At 48.8% G+C, this 16,794-nt stretch overlaps 1 protein-coding gene across 1 annotated transcript; it reads right to left on the bottom strand.

Annotated features, from left to right (window-relative positions):
- Window positions 1–3,384: 3,384 nt before the first annotated feature.
- Window positions 3,385–7,953, bottom strand: NGRN (neugrin, neurite outgrowth associated). The gene is made up of 3 exons (XM_061158717.1): window positions 7,710–7,953; window positions 7,223–7,333; window positions 3,385–4,434 (listed from the first exon to the last, which is right to left on the bottom strand). The coding sequence occupies exons 1-3, from the start codon at window positions 7,871–7,873 to the stop codon at window positions 3,846–3,848; spliced, it is 864 nt and encodes a 287-aa protein (XP_061014700.1). The 5' UTR covers window positions 7,874–7,953; the 3' UTR covers window positions 3,385–3,845.
- Between the last annotated feature and the right edge of the window lie 8,841 nt (window positions 7,954–16,794).

The raw sequence follows: 16,794 nt of genomic DNA, 5'->3' as shown, positions 1-16,794 counted from the left end.
AAATACAGAAGGTAGTGGAAACATGATAAAAGACATCATAAGGATAAAATCAAGCATATCCAAAATGCACAAAATTTTATGGGTCAAATAACATGTCAAATGACAAAGAGAAGAAAGTGGAAGGGGAAATCACTTTAAAATCAGACTTCTGGGACATGACACAATGCAGTTTTGCAATGTGTGGACTTTGTGTGAATCCTAATTCAAAGAAATCAACCAGAATATTATCAGGATATTAGCTGATAATAAGGAATTACTGAAACTTTCAAGGTATAGAAATGGTTCATATGTCTTGTGTTAAAATGGAGTTCCTATCTCTGAGACACATACTGAAGTACTTACAGATGAAATAATTTGATGTCTCGTTTGCTATTTTTAATATTTATTTTTATTTATTTGGTTGCACCGGCTCTTAGTTGCAGCATGTGGGGTCTCTGACCTTTGATGAGGCATGCAGGATCTTTAGCTGTGGCATGTGGAAACTCTAGTTGCGGCATGCATATTAAGGAAGTTTGGCTATTTGCTAAATGCTGAAGCTGGGTGATGGGTACACAGGGGTTTGTTGCATTACAATATTCTGCTTTCAAATATTTGAAAACCTCAAAAACAAGACAACACAAAACTTTTATGCTCATCGAGTGTTTTTTACTGAGCTTCCTCTCACCCCTTACCTTTAGTTAGATCAAATCTCAGCTGCACAGAAAGGAAGAAGCTGCCCTTCACAGATGAGTGACATATACACCCTCCAGGTCACAGGGACTTTAGTCCCTTCTATCATGTTTGCTAGCCTCTTGAGTCTGGCCCCAAAGTTGCTCTGAGTTGTCCACTCCGCCCACAGTCTCTTTCACTCCAGCTTGGGGATCTTGTCTTCTGTTGCCCCTGTGGAGGCACCTGTGCCCCCTAATGCAGCTCCCCCTCATCTAATGTGATGTGAAGGTCCTTTGTGTCCAGAACTAGGACTGACTAGGGAGAGGGCACCATGGAGTCCTCTGACCCATGCCCAAGGAATCCCCATCCCCCTGTCCAGCCTCCCAGCTTGGGCTGGGGCAGTGGGGAACCAGGGAGGAGAGGACGACAGTATCCCCAAACATCTCTGTGCCAGTGGGTGAAGATCCAAGACTGACCATATAGAGCAGGGATGGGTTGACCTGTAGGAAGTGTAGGCCTTCTTGACAGGCAAAGGTAAAAGGCTGGGCTTTATGCCATTGTGGATTGACTGATGGATTGGGTTTCCCAGGTGGGGCTAGTGGTAAAGAACCCACCTGCTAATGCAGGAGACCTAAGAGGCTTGGGTTGGATCCCTGGGTTGGGAAGATCCCCTGGAGGAGGGCATGGCAACCCACTCCAGTATTCTTGCCTGAAGAGTCCCCACGGACAGAGGAGCCTGGTGGGCTACAGTCCCCAGGGTTGCAGAGTTGGGACACTGAAGCAACTGAGTACACACCTAAGGTTTCCCAGCCAGTTTTCATTCACTCAACCAATTCTGAAATCTCTGTTAGGGGGATTCCCTGGAGGTATATGGTTAGGACTCCACTGGAAGGGACATGAGTTCAGGCTCTGGTCATGGAACTAAAATACCACTTGCCACTCAGCAAAAAAAAAAAAAAAAAAAATCCACCTCGGGTTGGAACTACAGCAATGAACACGGACAGGTCTCCTGCCCTTATGGGAATGGGGCAAGGAAGGTGATGACAAATAATACATTACTGCTGCTGCTGCTAAATCACGTCAGTTGTGTCCGACTCTGTGTGACCCCATAGATGGCAGCCCACGAGGTTCCTCTGTCCCTGGGATTCTCCAGGCAAGAATACTGGAGTGGGTTGCCATTTCCTTCTCCAATGCATGAAAGTGAAAAGTGAAAGTGAAGTTGCTCAGTCGTGTCCAACTCTTCACGACCCCATGGACTGTAGCCTACCAGGCTCCTCTGTCCATCGGATTTTCCAGGCAAGGGTACTACAGTGGGTTGCCATTGCTTTCTCCAATACATTACTAATACATTTCAAATACTGGGGAAAATTAAACAGGACTAGGGTGATTAGGGAAAGCCTATGAAAGTAACATTTGACCTGAGACCTGAATGGTAAGGACCTAGCCAAATGAAAATCTGGCGACAATGAACTAGTAAGTGCAAAAGCCTAAGATTAGCGTTTACAATGGAGAACAAAAGATTTAAGCTAGTGAGCATTAGGATGCTAGGGGATGAGGTAAATCAAAAACATATCTAGGCTACTAATAAAAGCTTCTATTTTTTTTTCATAATCCCCTGGGGAAAGGGCATAGTCAAATGATGTGCAGGAGTTAGAAATGCCTGTTTAAGCAGTCAAATAGCATCTTGCTGCTCAAAGGTTCTCATGGCAAATTATTTTCAAATCATAAAAATACTGGTTTGTAAATTACTTGAAAGTGACAGAGCAGTGACAAGGGCCTTGTGTGTCCACTGCTCTATTACTAAAACCTGGATTCCCCAACTTTGACTGGTATGTGATAGGGCCTTGCCCACTTATACCGAGCGAATGTTCCAGTTAACAGCAATCAGTGATATAATTGCTATTAATGACATCTGAAACAGCAACAAGATACATGAACAGACTATCAATGACAGGATTGGGATATCTACGTCTCCATTAGAAAAACATTCTGCATATAGTTAAATTCTGACTAGCCTATTTTTGCTGGTAAATTGTCAAAGCGAGACATTGTTGAGAACTATCACTGGACTCTTATGTTGCCTGAATATATCTCTATTTGTCTTTTGATAATCACTTTCTGGTGATTATATTCATCAAATACTTCTAAAACAATCTGTGAATTAACAGAAATGATGCCAGGCAATGCTGGATTCCAGGAATTTAAGAAGACTTAAGAGTGAGACCTGGGTTCAAGGGCCTGTGCTGTGCTGCCACTCACTCACAGCTACATGGCTGTGGGTATATCCAAAACCTTGATACCAAATTTGTAAAAGTGATCTATTATCTGTTCTTGTCTAGATCACAAGAGCCTTGTAAAAATCTGATAAAAACTGTAAAGTAAGATTCTATTTAAGCTTTTGGAAGTGGCTAGAGATTATGTCGAGAGCCTGTAAAGCCTGTGCCTGCCCTGTATTTCTGTTTGGACAGACCCCCACACCCCGATCTTCTTCAGGGCCCCAGCAACTAAAAGAGTGACTTTAGACTGGGTGTTTAGGGGAGGCCTAATGTCGTTTTTAAAAACGTGTCAAAGTCTGTAACTAAGCAGGGCTGATCAGCACAGAGCCCTTTGCTGGCGATACCTCTGGCCACATTTCTCTCCCAACATTTAGGGACTCTGTTTTTCTTCCCTTCCCTTCCCTTTCCTTCCCAGGTAAACAAACCCTCCCAATCCCACAGAGCACCAATCGAAACAGACTGCTTCATTTTGCTTTATTTTGCACACAATGAGGACAACCAATTGACTAAGCAGTTCCAGAACTGTTAAGTGTTCATTAATCAAGAAGTAAATGAGGTGAGAAGACAAACTTAATCTCTTCCCAAATATACTGCAAGTATCACAGAAACTTGTAACAACACATGCAATACAGGTTTTTCAACACACAGACAGCCCAAGGGAGAAGGGTGAAATCTGCAGATGGCTGTGGGTCAGAGCAGGGGCTGTGCTCCAGGAGGCTACACTCTACCTGGTGGATCACTGCTCTGCTCCCAGACACATCTGCCCTGTGAAGTCATCTGCCCTTTGTCAGGTTCAAACCTGTCATCCCACATTCCAGGCTCATCGTTCCCCCTCACTTCCAAGGTGGAAATCCGTACACAGAAATCCAGGCAGAACCAAATATACTCGCCCGGCTGTGTGTCACGTGGCACATCCCCGGCTCAGATTCTGTACAGGAAGTTCCCATTACTGTCAAAGAACTCTCGTCCCCTCTGCACGACTCTGTTGCTGAAGATCTGGTCACCTGCCTCCCCTGCCTTCAGCTCTTCCAGCTTCTTGTCACTGGGTAATCCATCACTGTCAATTCCTCTGGTGCCCCTACAAGTGCCAGTAAGGTGACCTGCAGCAACAGGCACAAAGTTCTTCTCCTCCTCCAGGCCCTGGACTCCTTTATTCCTTTCCTTCTGTCTCGTTGGTATATTTGTACTCTGAGTGTTCAATTCAATCACTTTCAAAGCTGTGCTGTGACCATCGCCTTTGGATGAGGCTTCATCCCCAGGCATCAGCAAAGAACCTGATACAGACAGGCCTGCAGAAAGTGGTTTGGAGGAATCTCCAGGGCCTGGGAGCTCCGGGAGCAAACGGCCAAGTCCAATTTTCTTACGGACTTTTTGATCCTGCTTTAGTTTCTGTTCCAATGTGGGTACGAACTTGCTTTTTAAAACCCTTCGGATCACATCAGTGCTGACATCAAAGCCTTCAGCCAATCTGGGAACTGACCAAGACTCTGCAAATTCCCTGTGTAAATACCTATGGAAAAAAGAAGCAGATTTTCCATCTGTGAAGACATCTCCTATCAGAACAGTTAACAGATTACGTAACACTAGTGATACATACATGAAAAGAAGAAAGCTTGGAAAAACTGCACAGTCTCTGTCGTGCACCACTAAATGTCTACAGCCAATTCTTCTGTGCTTACAGCAACACCCAACTACTTTTAGTCATTTAATGTCAACTGGATTTCTCTCACTGCATGACAGGCCCCAGTAAGATCCAGGGGATGCAAGACAGTCTTTCCCTTCAAAGAATATACAATCCAGACATGCCTGACAGTGCAGTGATGAAGACTCCGTGCTTCCAATGCAGGGAGCTGGAAGACCCAATGCAGGTAGGTTTGATCCCTGGTTAGGGAAGTAAGATCCTGCATGCCCCACTATGCAGCAAAAAAAATCAAAAAAGACTGCTGTGTTGATTGAATAATAAATTGATTATTAAATTGGCTATTAATAAATTGATTATTGATTGTATAATAAATATCCAGCCCAGGGCCTATCCCTAAATAGACATTCATTTAAAAAAAAAAAAAACATACAATCTGGTGGTGGAGACAAATGTATTAACACCCAGCAAAACCAGCAACACTATGAGAAGGATCTCAGCAGAGGATGCTATGAGAGAACCAGGAAGGGAGAGGCAGGGACAGGCTAGCACCACACCTATGGGGCAGCCTAAGAATTCTTCAGGAAGTCCACCCTAGAGCTGGTCTGAAAACATGAGCAGTTGTAACAAGCTGGGAGAGGAGAGTAGAAGAACAGGGGGTCAAAGGAACTGATGGTAGAGGAGGCAGCAGATGAAATACAAAGAAGCACATCACCTTTGTTGGGAAGAGTTCTAGCTGTGTGACAGTGGGGGAAGGAGCAAGACCATGTCTTGCTTAGGGATTCTGGAGTTTATCTCAGAGCAACAGTGAACAAAGAAAGAATTTTAAGCACATGAGCAAATTTTCATTTTGAAGCTCAATCCAGTGGCAGTGAAACAGGGTGCAGTCATCAGTTAGATTCCTTGAACTGTAATCTGTATATTAATGAACAATAATCTGTAAGGGTCAAGGGAGAATTTCAAGAATGCAGACAAGGTCAAATGCTGAGAAGTATTAGACAAGTTAAAGTGTTGAGAGTCAGTTATGCCTAGCACTGAGGAAGTCACTGGTATATTTGTGAGCAGTTTCATTGTCATGATGAAACAAACAAAAATGAGAGCAGGGAACCAGGAGGGAACTAAAGGAGGAGGGCGTGTTGAGTAAACTTGACAGTTGGGTTTCCTTTTTTTTTTGTAATCCAAGTGACTGACTTAAGTTTTGCTTGCCAAGGCACGCACTCTGAAGATGGCTGTCTTCAATAAACACACTGCCAGCCACACAACTAGATAAAAAGCTGGGCTCCAGCCACCCCACTGAGGCACCTTTGTTTCAGAGATCATGTTTGACTTCAACAACTAACCACGTGGGCCACTTGCCTTTTCTCCTCCTGTGCTTTAAATTCCCACTGAATTCACCAATAAAGAGTAAGCCCTCAAAACCCTACCCCTCCCCACCCACCGCCAAAAAAATCTCAGGCCCCAGTGCTCAACCCCAGTAAAAGTAGAACTCCAGGCCCTTGCAACTCTCTCTAGCCATGGCCTTGCTGTGTGGCCTCAGGTGAGCTGTGTAATTTTCAGGTCCTGTAAGTAATAAACTTCCACCCACCCCCAGCCAAAGTTGAGGTCATTGAAGGGCATGTTGTAATCTTAAGACACAATAGCTGGTCCAGCCACAGCACTGGTTATTGACAGACTGGGCCCAGCATAGAACACAGACAACTTTAAGTTGACAGAAAAAGGTACCTGAGGAATTAGGTGGGGATTTGACCTAGAGCACCCAGAGGACCGGTCCTAGACAAGTGAAGAACTGCCACTTCCCCAGTGATATGACTAGAGTACAAGACTGAAAGTGGAAAGAGAGGAGGAGGAGAGTGGAAACGAGGAGAAGCTTTAATAACTTTTAACCTAATGGCCTGATTTTTCTCTGAAATAAAAAGATTATTTACTGATCCCCAAAGGGAAGGTGACAGGTAAGAAGATGGAAGGGTTAAAAATGCTGGCATTCAAGACAAGAGAGGAAGTTGATAGAAGAGAAGTGTTGCAGGCTCATAAAATCTTGATCATCTCTATAACACCCCCTTATTCTAAGTCTCAACTCCAGAATTATTCTGGTGAGAATGAAAAATGGAACATAACCTTTGGAAGAATATTTAACAATATTTACCAAAATGCAAATTCATTTACTTTTGGCTTCAGCAAACCTACTTCTGAGAATGTGTATAATGCTTCTGGCAGGTATGTACATTGATGGGTACACAAGGTCATGCACCGGAGCACTATTTGTTACAGTAAGTGAGTGGGAACAAATCAAGTGCCCACCATAAAAGATCAGTAATACAAACTACAATTTACTAAGCATCTACAAAAGAGAATGAAGAGGTCTTTCTTGGGAAGTTGAAAGATCTTCGGATTATATTAAGTGAACAAAGTAAATTGTAGAAAAGTTATTTATAAATTCTGTTTGAGACTACGAAAGTGAAAATAAAATTCTACATTCACATGAGCTTGCTTGTATGTGCAGAAGGAAACCTACATAGTGACACAAGAAAACTATTAAAAATACTATCCATAGGAGACTAAGAGGGTTAACACTTGTCAACACATATGCCGTTATACTGCTTTAATTTTGAGCCATATGTAATGTACTATGTATTCAAAACAAAAATCATAATGGTCTTACCGGATCTGCTCCATGGCTTCCCACGTCAGGGTCCTGGGCGGGGCACCTGACGCCTCCATTTGCCTCCGAATTTTCTGGAACCGAATGGCTTTTTTCTGTCGTTTCAGGGTGCTGGGGGAGAGAACCAATTGCAGAAACCATGCCTAGACGCTAGATGGGTGGTTTAAGAGCCTTGGGGTCAGTCACAGAGCGTCCAGCGCACTTCACTTTGGAAACACTACCTGGCCATGTCCGCCAGCCAGAACACCGCCCCATAAGTCTAACACCAAGAACAACAGCCCATAAGCTGTTGCTGAATTCTTTAGTCGGGTGATGAAATACGTCCTTGGTGAGGACCTGTGGTCGCAAAGGATCTAACACCTGCCCCTGCGCCCCTAAAAACGGGTGAGAAGGGCTGCTGCAGGACGCCCAGCGCCAACCAGGCGCGGACAAGGGCGCCCAGACCAAGGCCCTGCTTCAAGCTGAGGGCCCGGGAAGGAGCCGGTACCTCTCCACCTCCTGCAGTTCTCGCTCCTCCGGTTCCCAGTCGAAATCGGGATCCGGTTCTCGGCTGATAGGGCCCGGGATGGTCACCCCCCGGGTAGCAAACCCACAGCGAGCGACAGCTGCGCGGACACGGCCGCCCCGGAAAACCTTCAGGGTAAACGCCATGTTTACAAAAAAAACCTTCACGACCCGCGGAGTGGCAGCACCGGAAGCCAGGGACGGAACCGGAAGTACGCTTGGGCGAGAGCTGGGGGAGGTCGCGGTTCTTTCCGGCTTCAGGCTGAAGGCGTGGCTTTTGGGTTTAAACCGCTCTGTGCCCAGCCATCTCCGACAATAACTACAGGGCGGGGCGAGGGGGGTGGGGGTGGTGTTTTCTCTGCAACTCCCGGAACCGGAATGAGGTAGAGGACGCTCCTGCCAAACGCGATAAATTTTTAAGACGAGATCATTGGCCAAGAGCCGCCAGCCCCTCTACCCCAAGGGCTACTTAGGCCGGCCTGCCTCCGCCATGGTCACAAGAAGGGCGTCCCCTCAGCGGTTCTCTGATGGCGACAGCCCCGAGCTGTGGAAACTCGACTCCTCTGGGAAACGGACTTCTTGTCGCCTGGATGACCTCTAGCCCCGGGCTGCACCCAGAGTCCAGATTTAGCAGTAAATCTACGCTAAGGTTTGAAGGACGGAGGTGACAAGTTGTTGTGTGGCTGCCAGGGCTAACACCATGACAGGCGGCCTGGACCTAAGTCTCGGTTTCCCCGGAAATGGTAAGATTCCCTACCCCCATCAGGCCGGAGCCAGCCAATCTACATGCGCCCAGTAAGAAAAAGGGAACCTATCAGGGGAAAGCTGAAAAGCCCGCAAACGCCCAAGTTTGAAAAAAAGCCCGCAAGTTTGGACCAATAAAATTGCTTTGCAAACATGTAACCATGTTTGCCTGGTTAAGCCAGTTTGAGATTATGCCAGCTACCAACTGCTTATGCTCACCCTATAAATTTGTGTAACAGCTTGGGCTCGGGGCTCTGTGACCCCGCACCACTGCGTTGGATGCGCCAAGAGTCAGCAATAAACTTCCCTTTTTGCGAGTTGCATTGTCTTGGAGGCCTTCTCTCTTCCCGCTCAGGGATTCAGACATTGGGCATAACATTTGGGGGCTCATCCGGGATCCCTTGACCGGGGTAAGAGAACACTTCCAGGACAGAGGGGAAGGATAGATAATAGCACCGGTGCTCAGGCAGGACAAGAAGTTCAGTGTAAATCCGAGGCCCTGCTATGAGGCAGGAAGGTATCTGGCACAGGAGAAAGCTTTCTATAGGGGGTTAAGACGTTCCAGCCAGCGTAAGACTGAGGCCAGCGGATGCGCTGGAAGGCAGCCGGCTCTGTGGGAAGGAGAGTTCCTCTCCTGATCCCGAGTCTGGTGAGCAGTGGACGCCATTCGGTAAGGTGAACCTAGTACCAGGGGGGCAAGAAAACTCAGGGGGCCCGAAAACCCAGCACTGTGTTGTCAGCCGACGTTTGTCCGTGTGTTTGTCTTCAGCTCTCCGTGTTTGTGTGTGTGCCGGCGTTGTCTCTGGTCTCGTTCCCTTCTGGTGCATCGTTCTCTTCTCTCTCCTCTGACTTATTCTCCTTCTCCTCTTCTTCTCTGATCTGCCCTCAATTCCTTTTCTTTTCAGGAGTTTCAGTGAACAGGCGAACGGTTGTGGGGGCAATTGATGAGTCCCGGCCAGGGCTACACTCTGGCGGACTCTGACGGCCCTACAATAAGTGAGCATCAGTAACTAGAGCCTGACTGGGTGAAACTCTCCTTTAACATCCTTAACTGAGGACGTGGCCTAAAATTCTTCGTGTGGGCACGGGTCAGGCACTTAAAGGCCATTAGGGCACCTGCCACTTGAAGACTCCTGTGAGAGGATAAGGGGGTCACGGAACGGGCTAGAAACCCCTAGGGTGCCCGCCCCCAGCAAGAAAACTTCTGTGCGACGACACAGGCATATAAACAATTCCAAAAGCATACCATAAACCCAACCTCTTGGCCGCCACCACTCCCGGTAGGATTTTTGGTGGTCGTTCTCAGTGACTTCTTCTCTATCCCCCTCTTCCCTACCATTTATTCTTTGACCATGGGTCAGGGAGAATCTACTCCACTTTCCTTCATGACTGACCATTTTTCGGATGTCAGGGCCAGGGCCCATAACTTGTCTTTGTTAGTCAAGGAAAGTAAATTAATAACCTTTTGCTCTGCAGAGTGGCCCGCCTTCCAGGTTGGATGGCCTCCGGAAGGCACCTTTCAACCGTCCATCATACAGGCTGTGAAGGAGAAGATTATGGCTTCGGATCCCTGGGGCCATCCGGGTCAGGTCCCCTATGTCATGGTTTGGCAGGATCTAGTGGAAAATCCGCCTAAGTGGTTAAAACCTTTTGTTCACAAACCTCCTAGTTCTTCTAATTCACAGGTCCTGGTGATGGAGACCCCCCCGGAGGAAACCAAAAAGAAAGAGGACTCAAAACTAGTCTTACAGGAATCCTCTTATCCAAACCTGATAGATCTAGAAACGGAGATGAGGCCTCCGCCATATGTGCCCCCCTTGCAATTCCCTCAGAGGAGAGAAGCTCCCACGGGTGAACCGAGAAGACTAAGAGGGCCAACGGGAACTGACCATGAGGGGGGACCAGCATTGGGGAACCCAGGGGAGAGCTAGGGGAGAGAGATAGGGGTGGGCAAGACCCCGGGGACCCAGAGTTACCTTCATCCACTGTTCAGGCGCTCCCCGACCGAGTGGGACCAGCTGACCCAGAAGGAGAGCGAACCTATCAGTACTGGCCCTTTTCCACGAGTGACCTGTACAATTGGAAGACCCAAAACCCTCCTTTCTCAGAGAAACCCCAAGGCCTCACTGACCTCTTAGATTCCATTTTGTTCACTCACAACCCCACCTGGGATGATTGTCAGCAGCTGCTGCAGGTGCTCTTCACCACAGAAGAACGGGAGCGAGTTCTGGCAGAGGCGCGGAAACGGGTCCCGGGGGCCGACGGGAGGCCAACCGCCCAGCCTCATCTCGTGGACGAGGGGTTTCCTCTGTTGCGGCCTAACTGGGATTTTGAGCGAGCGGAAGGTAGGGAGCGTCTTCGAGTGTACCACCAGACTCGGATGACTGGCCCGCGGGCCGCAGCAAGAAAGCCGACAGATTTGGCAAAGGTAAATTTAGTAAGGCAAGAGCCCACTGAAAGCCCGGCAGCCTTCCTAGAGAGGCTGATGGAAGCTTTCAGGCAATATACACCTGTGGACCCCCAGGCTGAGGAGTCACGCGCTGCAGTTCTGTTAGCGTTCGTGAATCAGGCAGCCCCAGATATTAGGAGGAAATTACAAAAGATAGAGGGATTGGGAGAACAGACAATACAGGATTTACTGAAAGCAGCTGAAAAGGTATTTAATAATAGGGAGACCCCAGAAGAAAGGGAAGAGCGAATTCGGCGGGAGGAAAGGGAATTAGCTGAGAAAATCAGGAAGGAAGATAGGGAACATAGGGCGAGGGAAAACCGGAAGAACCAGAGGGAGCTAGCCCAGATTCTTTTTGCGGGGATAAAGGCCGGAACAAAACTGAGGGAACCTCGAGACCCCCGGACGGGAGAAAAAGAGAGACCAAAAAGGCAGGCCTTAAAGAAAGATCAGTGCGCCTACTGCAAAGAACAGGGGCACTGGAAAAACGAGTGCCCTAAGAGGGACCCGAGGAGAGGAACGACCCAGAGAGAGAGAATCTCCCCTGGAACTCGAGTTCTATATGCGGGGGAAGACAGTGACTAGGGGAGTCAAGACTCGGCAACCCTCCCCGAGTCCTGGGTAACCATACATGTGGAGGGGAAACCCGTTGGCTTCATGGTAGATACTGGCGCCCAACACTCTGTTTTAAATCAAAAACTGGGACCAATGTCTAAGAAAACCAGCTTGGTGCAAGGAGCCACGGGGACAAAAAGATATTGTTGGACCACAGAAACGAAAAGTGAATCTGGAGACCCACCAGGTGTCCCATTCGTTTTTGGTGATACCAGAATGCCCAGCCCCTCTACTTGGAAGAGACTTGTTGACTAAAGTTAATGCTCAGATTCATTGCGACCCTGGGGGAATGACAGTCACGGATGGACTGGGACAGCCAATACATGTCTTATCCCTAGCCTTAAGAGATGAATACAGACTTTTTGCACCTAAGCCCTCAGAGACCATAGCACCAGATGTACAACCGTGGGTCCATAAATACCCATTGGCCTGGGCAGAAACGGCAGGAATGGGACTGGCCAAACAGAGACATCCAGTCATCATCAAGCTAAAGGCCGAGGCAATTCCTGTGAGGGTGAGACAGTACCCCACGAGCCAGGAAGCTCGGCGGGGGATCACCCCCCACATTTGACATCTCATGGATGCCAGAATTCTCAAGCGATGCCAATCCCCTTGGAACACCCCCTTACTGCCCGTGAAGCAGCCAGGGGGGACAGATTACAGACCTGTCCAAGACCTGCGAGAAGTCAACAAACGGGTGAGTGACATACACCCCACTGTCCCTAACCCGTATACCCTCCTGAGCAGTTTGCTGCCTGAGTACACTTGGTACACTGTGTTGGACTAGAAAGATGCCTTTTTCAGCCTACCCCTGGCGGCCCAGAGCCAGGAGATATTTGCCTTTGAGTGGACCGAGGGGGAAGGCCAACCAGTAGTACAATTAACTTGGACCTGCCTCCCACAGGGGTTCAAGAACTCCCCTACCTTGTTTAATGAGGCTCTGAGTGAGGACCTCTACGAATATCGGGCTTGCCACCCAGAGGTCATTCTGCTACAATATGTGGATGACCTTATGTTGGCTGAAACCACAGAGGAGGCATGCAGCTGTGCCACCGGGGACCTCTTACAGACCCTAGGCACCTTGGGGTATCGCGCTAGCGCAAAGAAGGCACAAATAGCCTGGCAAGAGGTCACCTATTTGGGGTACAAGATCAGGCAGGGGCAAAGGTGGCTAACCCAGGCCATGAAGGAAACAATATTGCAGATACCAGAGCCCAAGACCCCCCGCCAGGTGAGAGAGTTTCTGGGGACTGTTGGATATTGCAGACTGTGGATCATGGGGTTTGCTGAGAAGGCCTGGCCCTTGTATGAGGGAAGTAAAGAGACCCCAAACTGGACTTGGACTGAGCCAATGAAACAGGCTTTCCAGACACTCAGACCGGCCCTACTAGAAGCCCCAGCCCTTGCCCTGCCTAACCCAAATAAGCCATTCCAGCTGTTTGTAGATGAAAAGCAAGGAATAGGAAAGGGGGTCTTGACGCAACAATGGGAACCGTGGAAGTGGCCGGTGGCATACCTTTTGAAGCGATTGGACCCGGTGGCCGCTGGGTGGCCCCCTTGCCTTCGCATCATTGCAGCCACTGCCCTCCTTGTCCGCGACGCTGACAAGTTGACGTATGGACAGCAACTCTTGGTTTACAACCCCCCACGCCATTAAAGGGGTTTTGAAGCAGCCGCCGGGTAAGTGGATCTCCAGTGCCTGCTTGACACATTACCAGGCCTTGCTGCTCGATGCCCCACAGGTGCGTTTTCAGACCCCTTGCTTCCTGAATCCGGCCATGCTCCTACCTAACCCAGAGAAAGACCGCCCTCTCCATGATTGCAGTGAGATACTGGCTGAGGCCCTGGCGGCATGAAAAGACTTAACTGATGTACCCCTAAACAACAGTGAGCTAGTATGGTTCACCGATGGGAGCAGCTATGTAAAAGATGGGCAAAGGAAGGCGGGAGCCGCCATAGTTGATGATTCAGGACAGACGATATGGGCTGAGACACTTCCCCCAAACACTTCTGCGCAAAAAGCAGAATTGATTGCCCTAATACAGGCCCTGGAGCAAACCAAAGGGAAGAGAATCACCATTTTTACTGACAGCCGATATGCTTTCAGCACTGCCCATATTCAAGGTCCAATATACCAAGAAAGGGGATTTCGGACAGCTGAGGGGAAGGAGGTCAAAAATTTGCTCGAGATTCGCAGGCTCCTAGAAGCTGTCCAACTGCCCCGGGCAGTAGCAATAGTACATGTCCCCGGTCACCAGAAAGGAGAAGACCCTAAGGCACGGGACAATCGTGCCGCTAATGCGGCCGCTCAAAAAGCGGCTAGCCGGGACTACGCCGCCCCCATATTAGCCGTGGGACTTCCACCTCCTGGTATGGGGACCTTGCCACCAGTTCCCGAATATTCCCTCCCTGATCTCACCTGGATCAACGAGGATACCACCCTCCAGAAGGATGACAAAGATGGATGGTACCAAGATCAAAACAACAACCTGATATTGCCTGCCACCCTGGTTCGTCACCTGTGTGAACACCTGCACACAACTACACACTTGGGAGAAAGAAAGACCCTAACACTTCTCCAGATGGCCTGCCTGAGGTTCCCTCGACAAAATGCAACTGTACGAGAGAGAATTCAGGCTTGCAAAGCGAGCCAGCTAATGAGGGCAGGGAAGAAGCAGCACATGGGAATGAGATACCGAGGGGGAAAGCCAGGGCAACACTGGGAGATAGATTTCACTGAGGTAAGGCCAGGCAAGTAAGGGTATCGCTATCTGTTGGTTCTGGTAGATACCTTCTCGGGGTGGGTAGAAGCCTTCCCCGCTAAGGGAGAGACAGCAATAGTGGTTGCTAAAACGATCTTAGAGGAGATAGTGCCTAGGTACGGGCTGCCAGTGACTATGGGCTCTGATAACGGACCTGCCTTTGTGAGCCAGATTGTACAAGGGCTGGCCCAAGCTCTGGGGACAAAATGGAAGTTACATTGTGGATATAATCCCTAGAGCTCAGGACAGGTTGAGAGAATGAATCGGACCCTAAAAGAAACTTTGACAAAGTTGGCAATAGAGACTGGTGGGGACTGGGTGACCCTCCTTCCCTTCGCACTCTTTCGGGCGCGTAACACCCCTTATAATCTGAATCTTACCCCTTTTGAGATTCTGTATGGAAGACCCCCTCCTGTGTGTCCTATTTTCAAAGGAAAATGCCTGCCACCCCCTACTTTGGGACAATTCCAGCAAACTCTGATGGCATTAAGAAAGGTGCATAACCATGTTTGAAAATTGATTCGAGAGATACACGAGGGCCAAAATAAGGGGGCCATCCCCTCACATAATATTGGCCCAGGTGATTGGGTTTGGGTAAAACGGCACCAATCTGAAGTATTAGAACCTAGATGGAAAGGCCCTTATGTTGTTCTCCTTACCACTCCTACCGCTGTCAAGGTCGACGGGATTGGACCCTGGGTTCACTGCAGTCACGTGCGGCAAGCCACACTGGAAGAACAGGAAAAAGCGCGAGAAGAATGGAAGGCGAGTCCTCACCCATCAAATCCTTTGAAACTGAAACTCGCCCGCCGGGAGGCCTCCTAATTCTCCTGCTGATGGCAGCTCTCATCGACCCAGGAGTGACCAGTCATAACCCCCATCAACCTGCTAAGATCACCTGGAAACTCAACGACGGGCAGACTCATGAGCTGCTCAACGAGACCTCAGGAATCCACCCTCCAAACACCTGGTGGCCAGACCTATACTTCAGTCTCTCGGGCCTCTTCGCTAAGCAAGATGGTCTCTATGATAAGTACTATAGGGATGGGATAGAGAACCATAGGTTGGGGTTCTGGGCTTGCCCGGGCAACATAAGTAATAACTGGAAAACCTGTGGTGGCATAGGAAGCTATTATTGCAGGAGCTGGAGTTGTGTGACCTCTTGTGATGGACCCCAGAGGTGGGATGTCGGAAACAGAGATCTAGTTAACTTCACCTTCAATGACCACAGACACCAGGGGCCTCAGGTACGGGTACAGTTTAACCAGGAATGGGCGATAAAGGAAAACCGCTGGACCTCAGGACTAACTTGGGGCTTTCAGCTTCACGTAAATTGGCCCGGCCCCTACCCAGGTGAGCTTTTAATCATTAAACAGGTTATTGAGCCGGTGCAGGTACATAGTTTAGGTCCCAATCTGGTCGAAACATCACAGGGGCACAAGGCAACCCCCAAGCCAACCACCTCCAGACCAAGCTCGCCGAGAACATTTAACATCTCCTCCACCCCGAGCCTCGGAGGCAACCTGACGGAAACCCTTGGCCCTCTGACTGTTACTACTAGCTCAGCAATTCAGGACTCCCTATGGGCCTTAGTGAATGCAGCCTTTACAGTCTTAAGCCACACCAACCCTAATGCGACCCAATCCTGCTGGCTTTGTTATAATCTTCGCCCCCCCTTCTATGAGGCCATAGGCCTCAATGTCTCTTACAACTTGTCTTCAGGCCAGAACCCACCCCAATGCCGATGGGAAGAACGCAAGGTTGGCCTCACAATGAATGAGGTCTGGGGACAGGGACTCTGTTTGGGCACAGTGCCACGTGATAAAGCTCCCCTTTGTGCCCAGACTATTGGTAACCTACGCTTACACGGCAAAAATTGGATTGTGCCAGAGGTTGGGGGTTGGTGGATTTGTTCACATACTGGGCTAACCCCATGTTTAAATGTGAAGGTTTTCAACCAGAGTCAAGAATTCTGTGTCCTGGTTGCTGTAATGCCAAAAATCTTATACCACTCTAAAGAGGTTATGTACTCACATTGGGACCGGGAAATGCTAAGACAAAAGAGAGAGCCAATCAGTGCGATCACCATGGCAGCCTTGTTCAGTCTTGGGCTGGCAGGAGCAGGGACAAGAATAGCTTCACTATCTCTGCAAGGCCAAGGGTTTTCCTCCCTATGAGCCGCCATAGATGAAGATATAACTCGCATAGAAGAATCAATCAGCCACTTGGAGAAGTCTGACTTCCTTGTCTGAGGTGGTCTTGCAGAATAGGAGAAGATTAGACTTGATTTTTCTCCAACAGGGTGGGGTCTGTGCGGCTCTGGGAGAAGAATGTTGTTTCTATGCAGACCATACAGGAGTGGTAAGAGAATCTATGGCAAAAGTGAGAGAAGGACTGGCGCAACGAAAGAGGGAACGGGAGGCCCAGCAGGGATGGTTTCAGTCCTGGTTTCAACGCTCCCCCTGGCTGACCACCTTAGTTTCCACCCTCCTGGGCCC

The sequence above is a fragment of the Dama dama genome, chromosome 13 (genome assembly GCF_033118175.1).
Source record: "Dama dama isolate Ldn47 chromosome 13, ASM3311817v1, whole genome shotgun sequence".
NCBI classification, from domain to species: domain Eukaryota; kingdom Metazoa; phylum Chordata; class Mammalia; order Artiodactyla; family Cervidae; genus Dama; species Dama dama.
The sequence above is the reverse complement of the archived record's forward strand: the minus strand, read 5'-3'. Positions and strand labels throughout refer to the sequence as shown.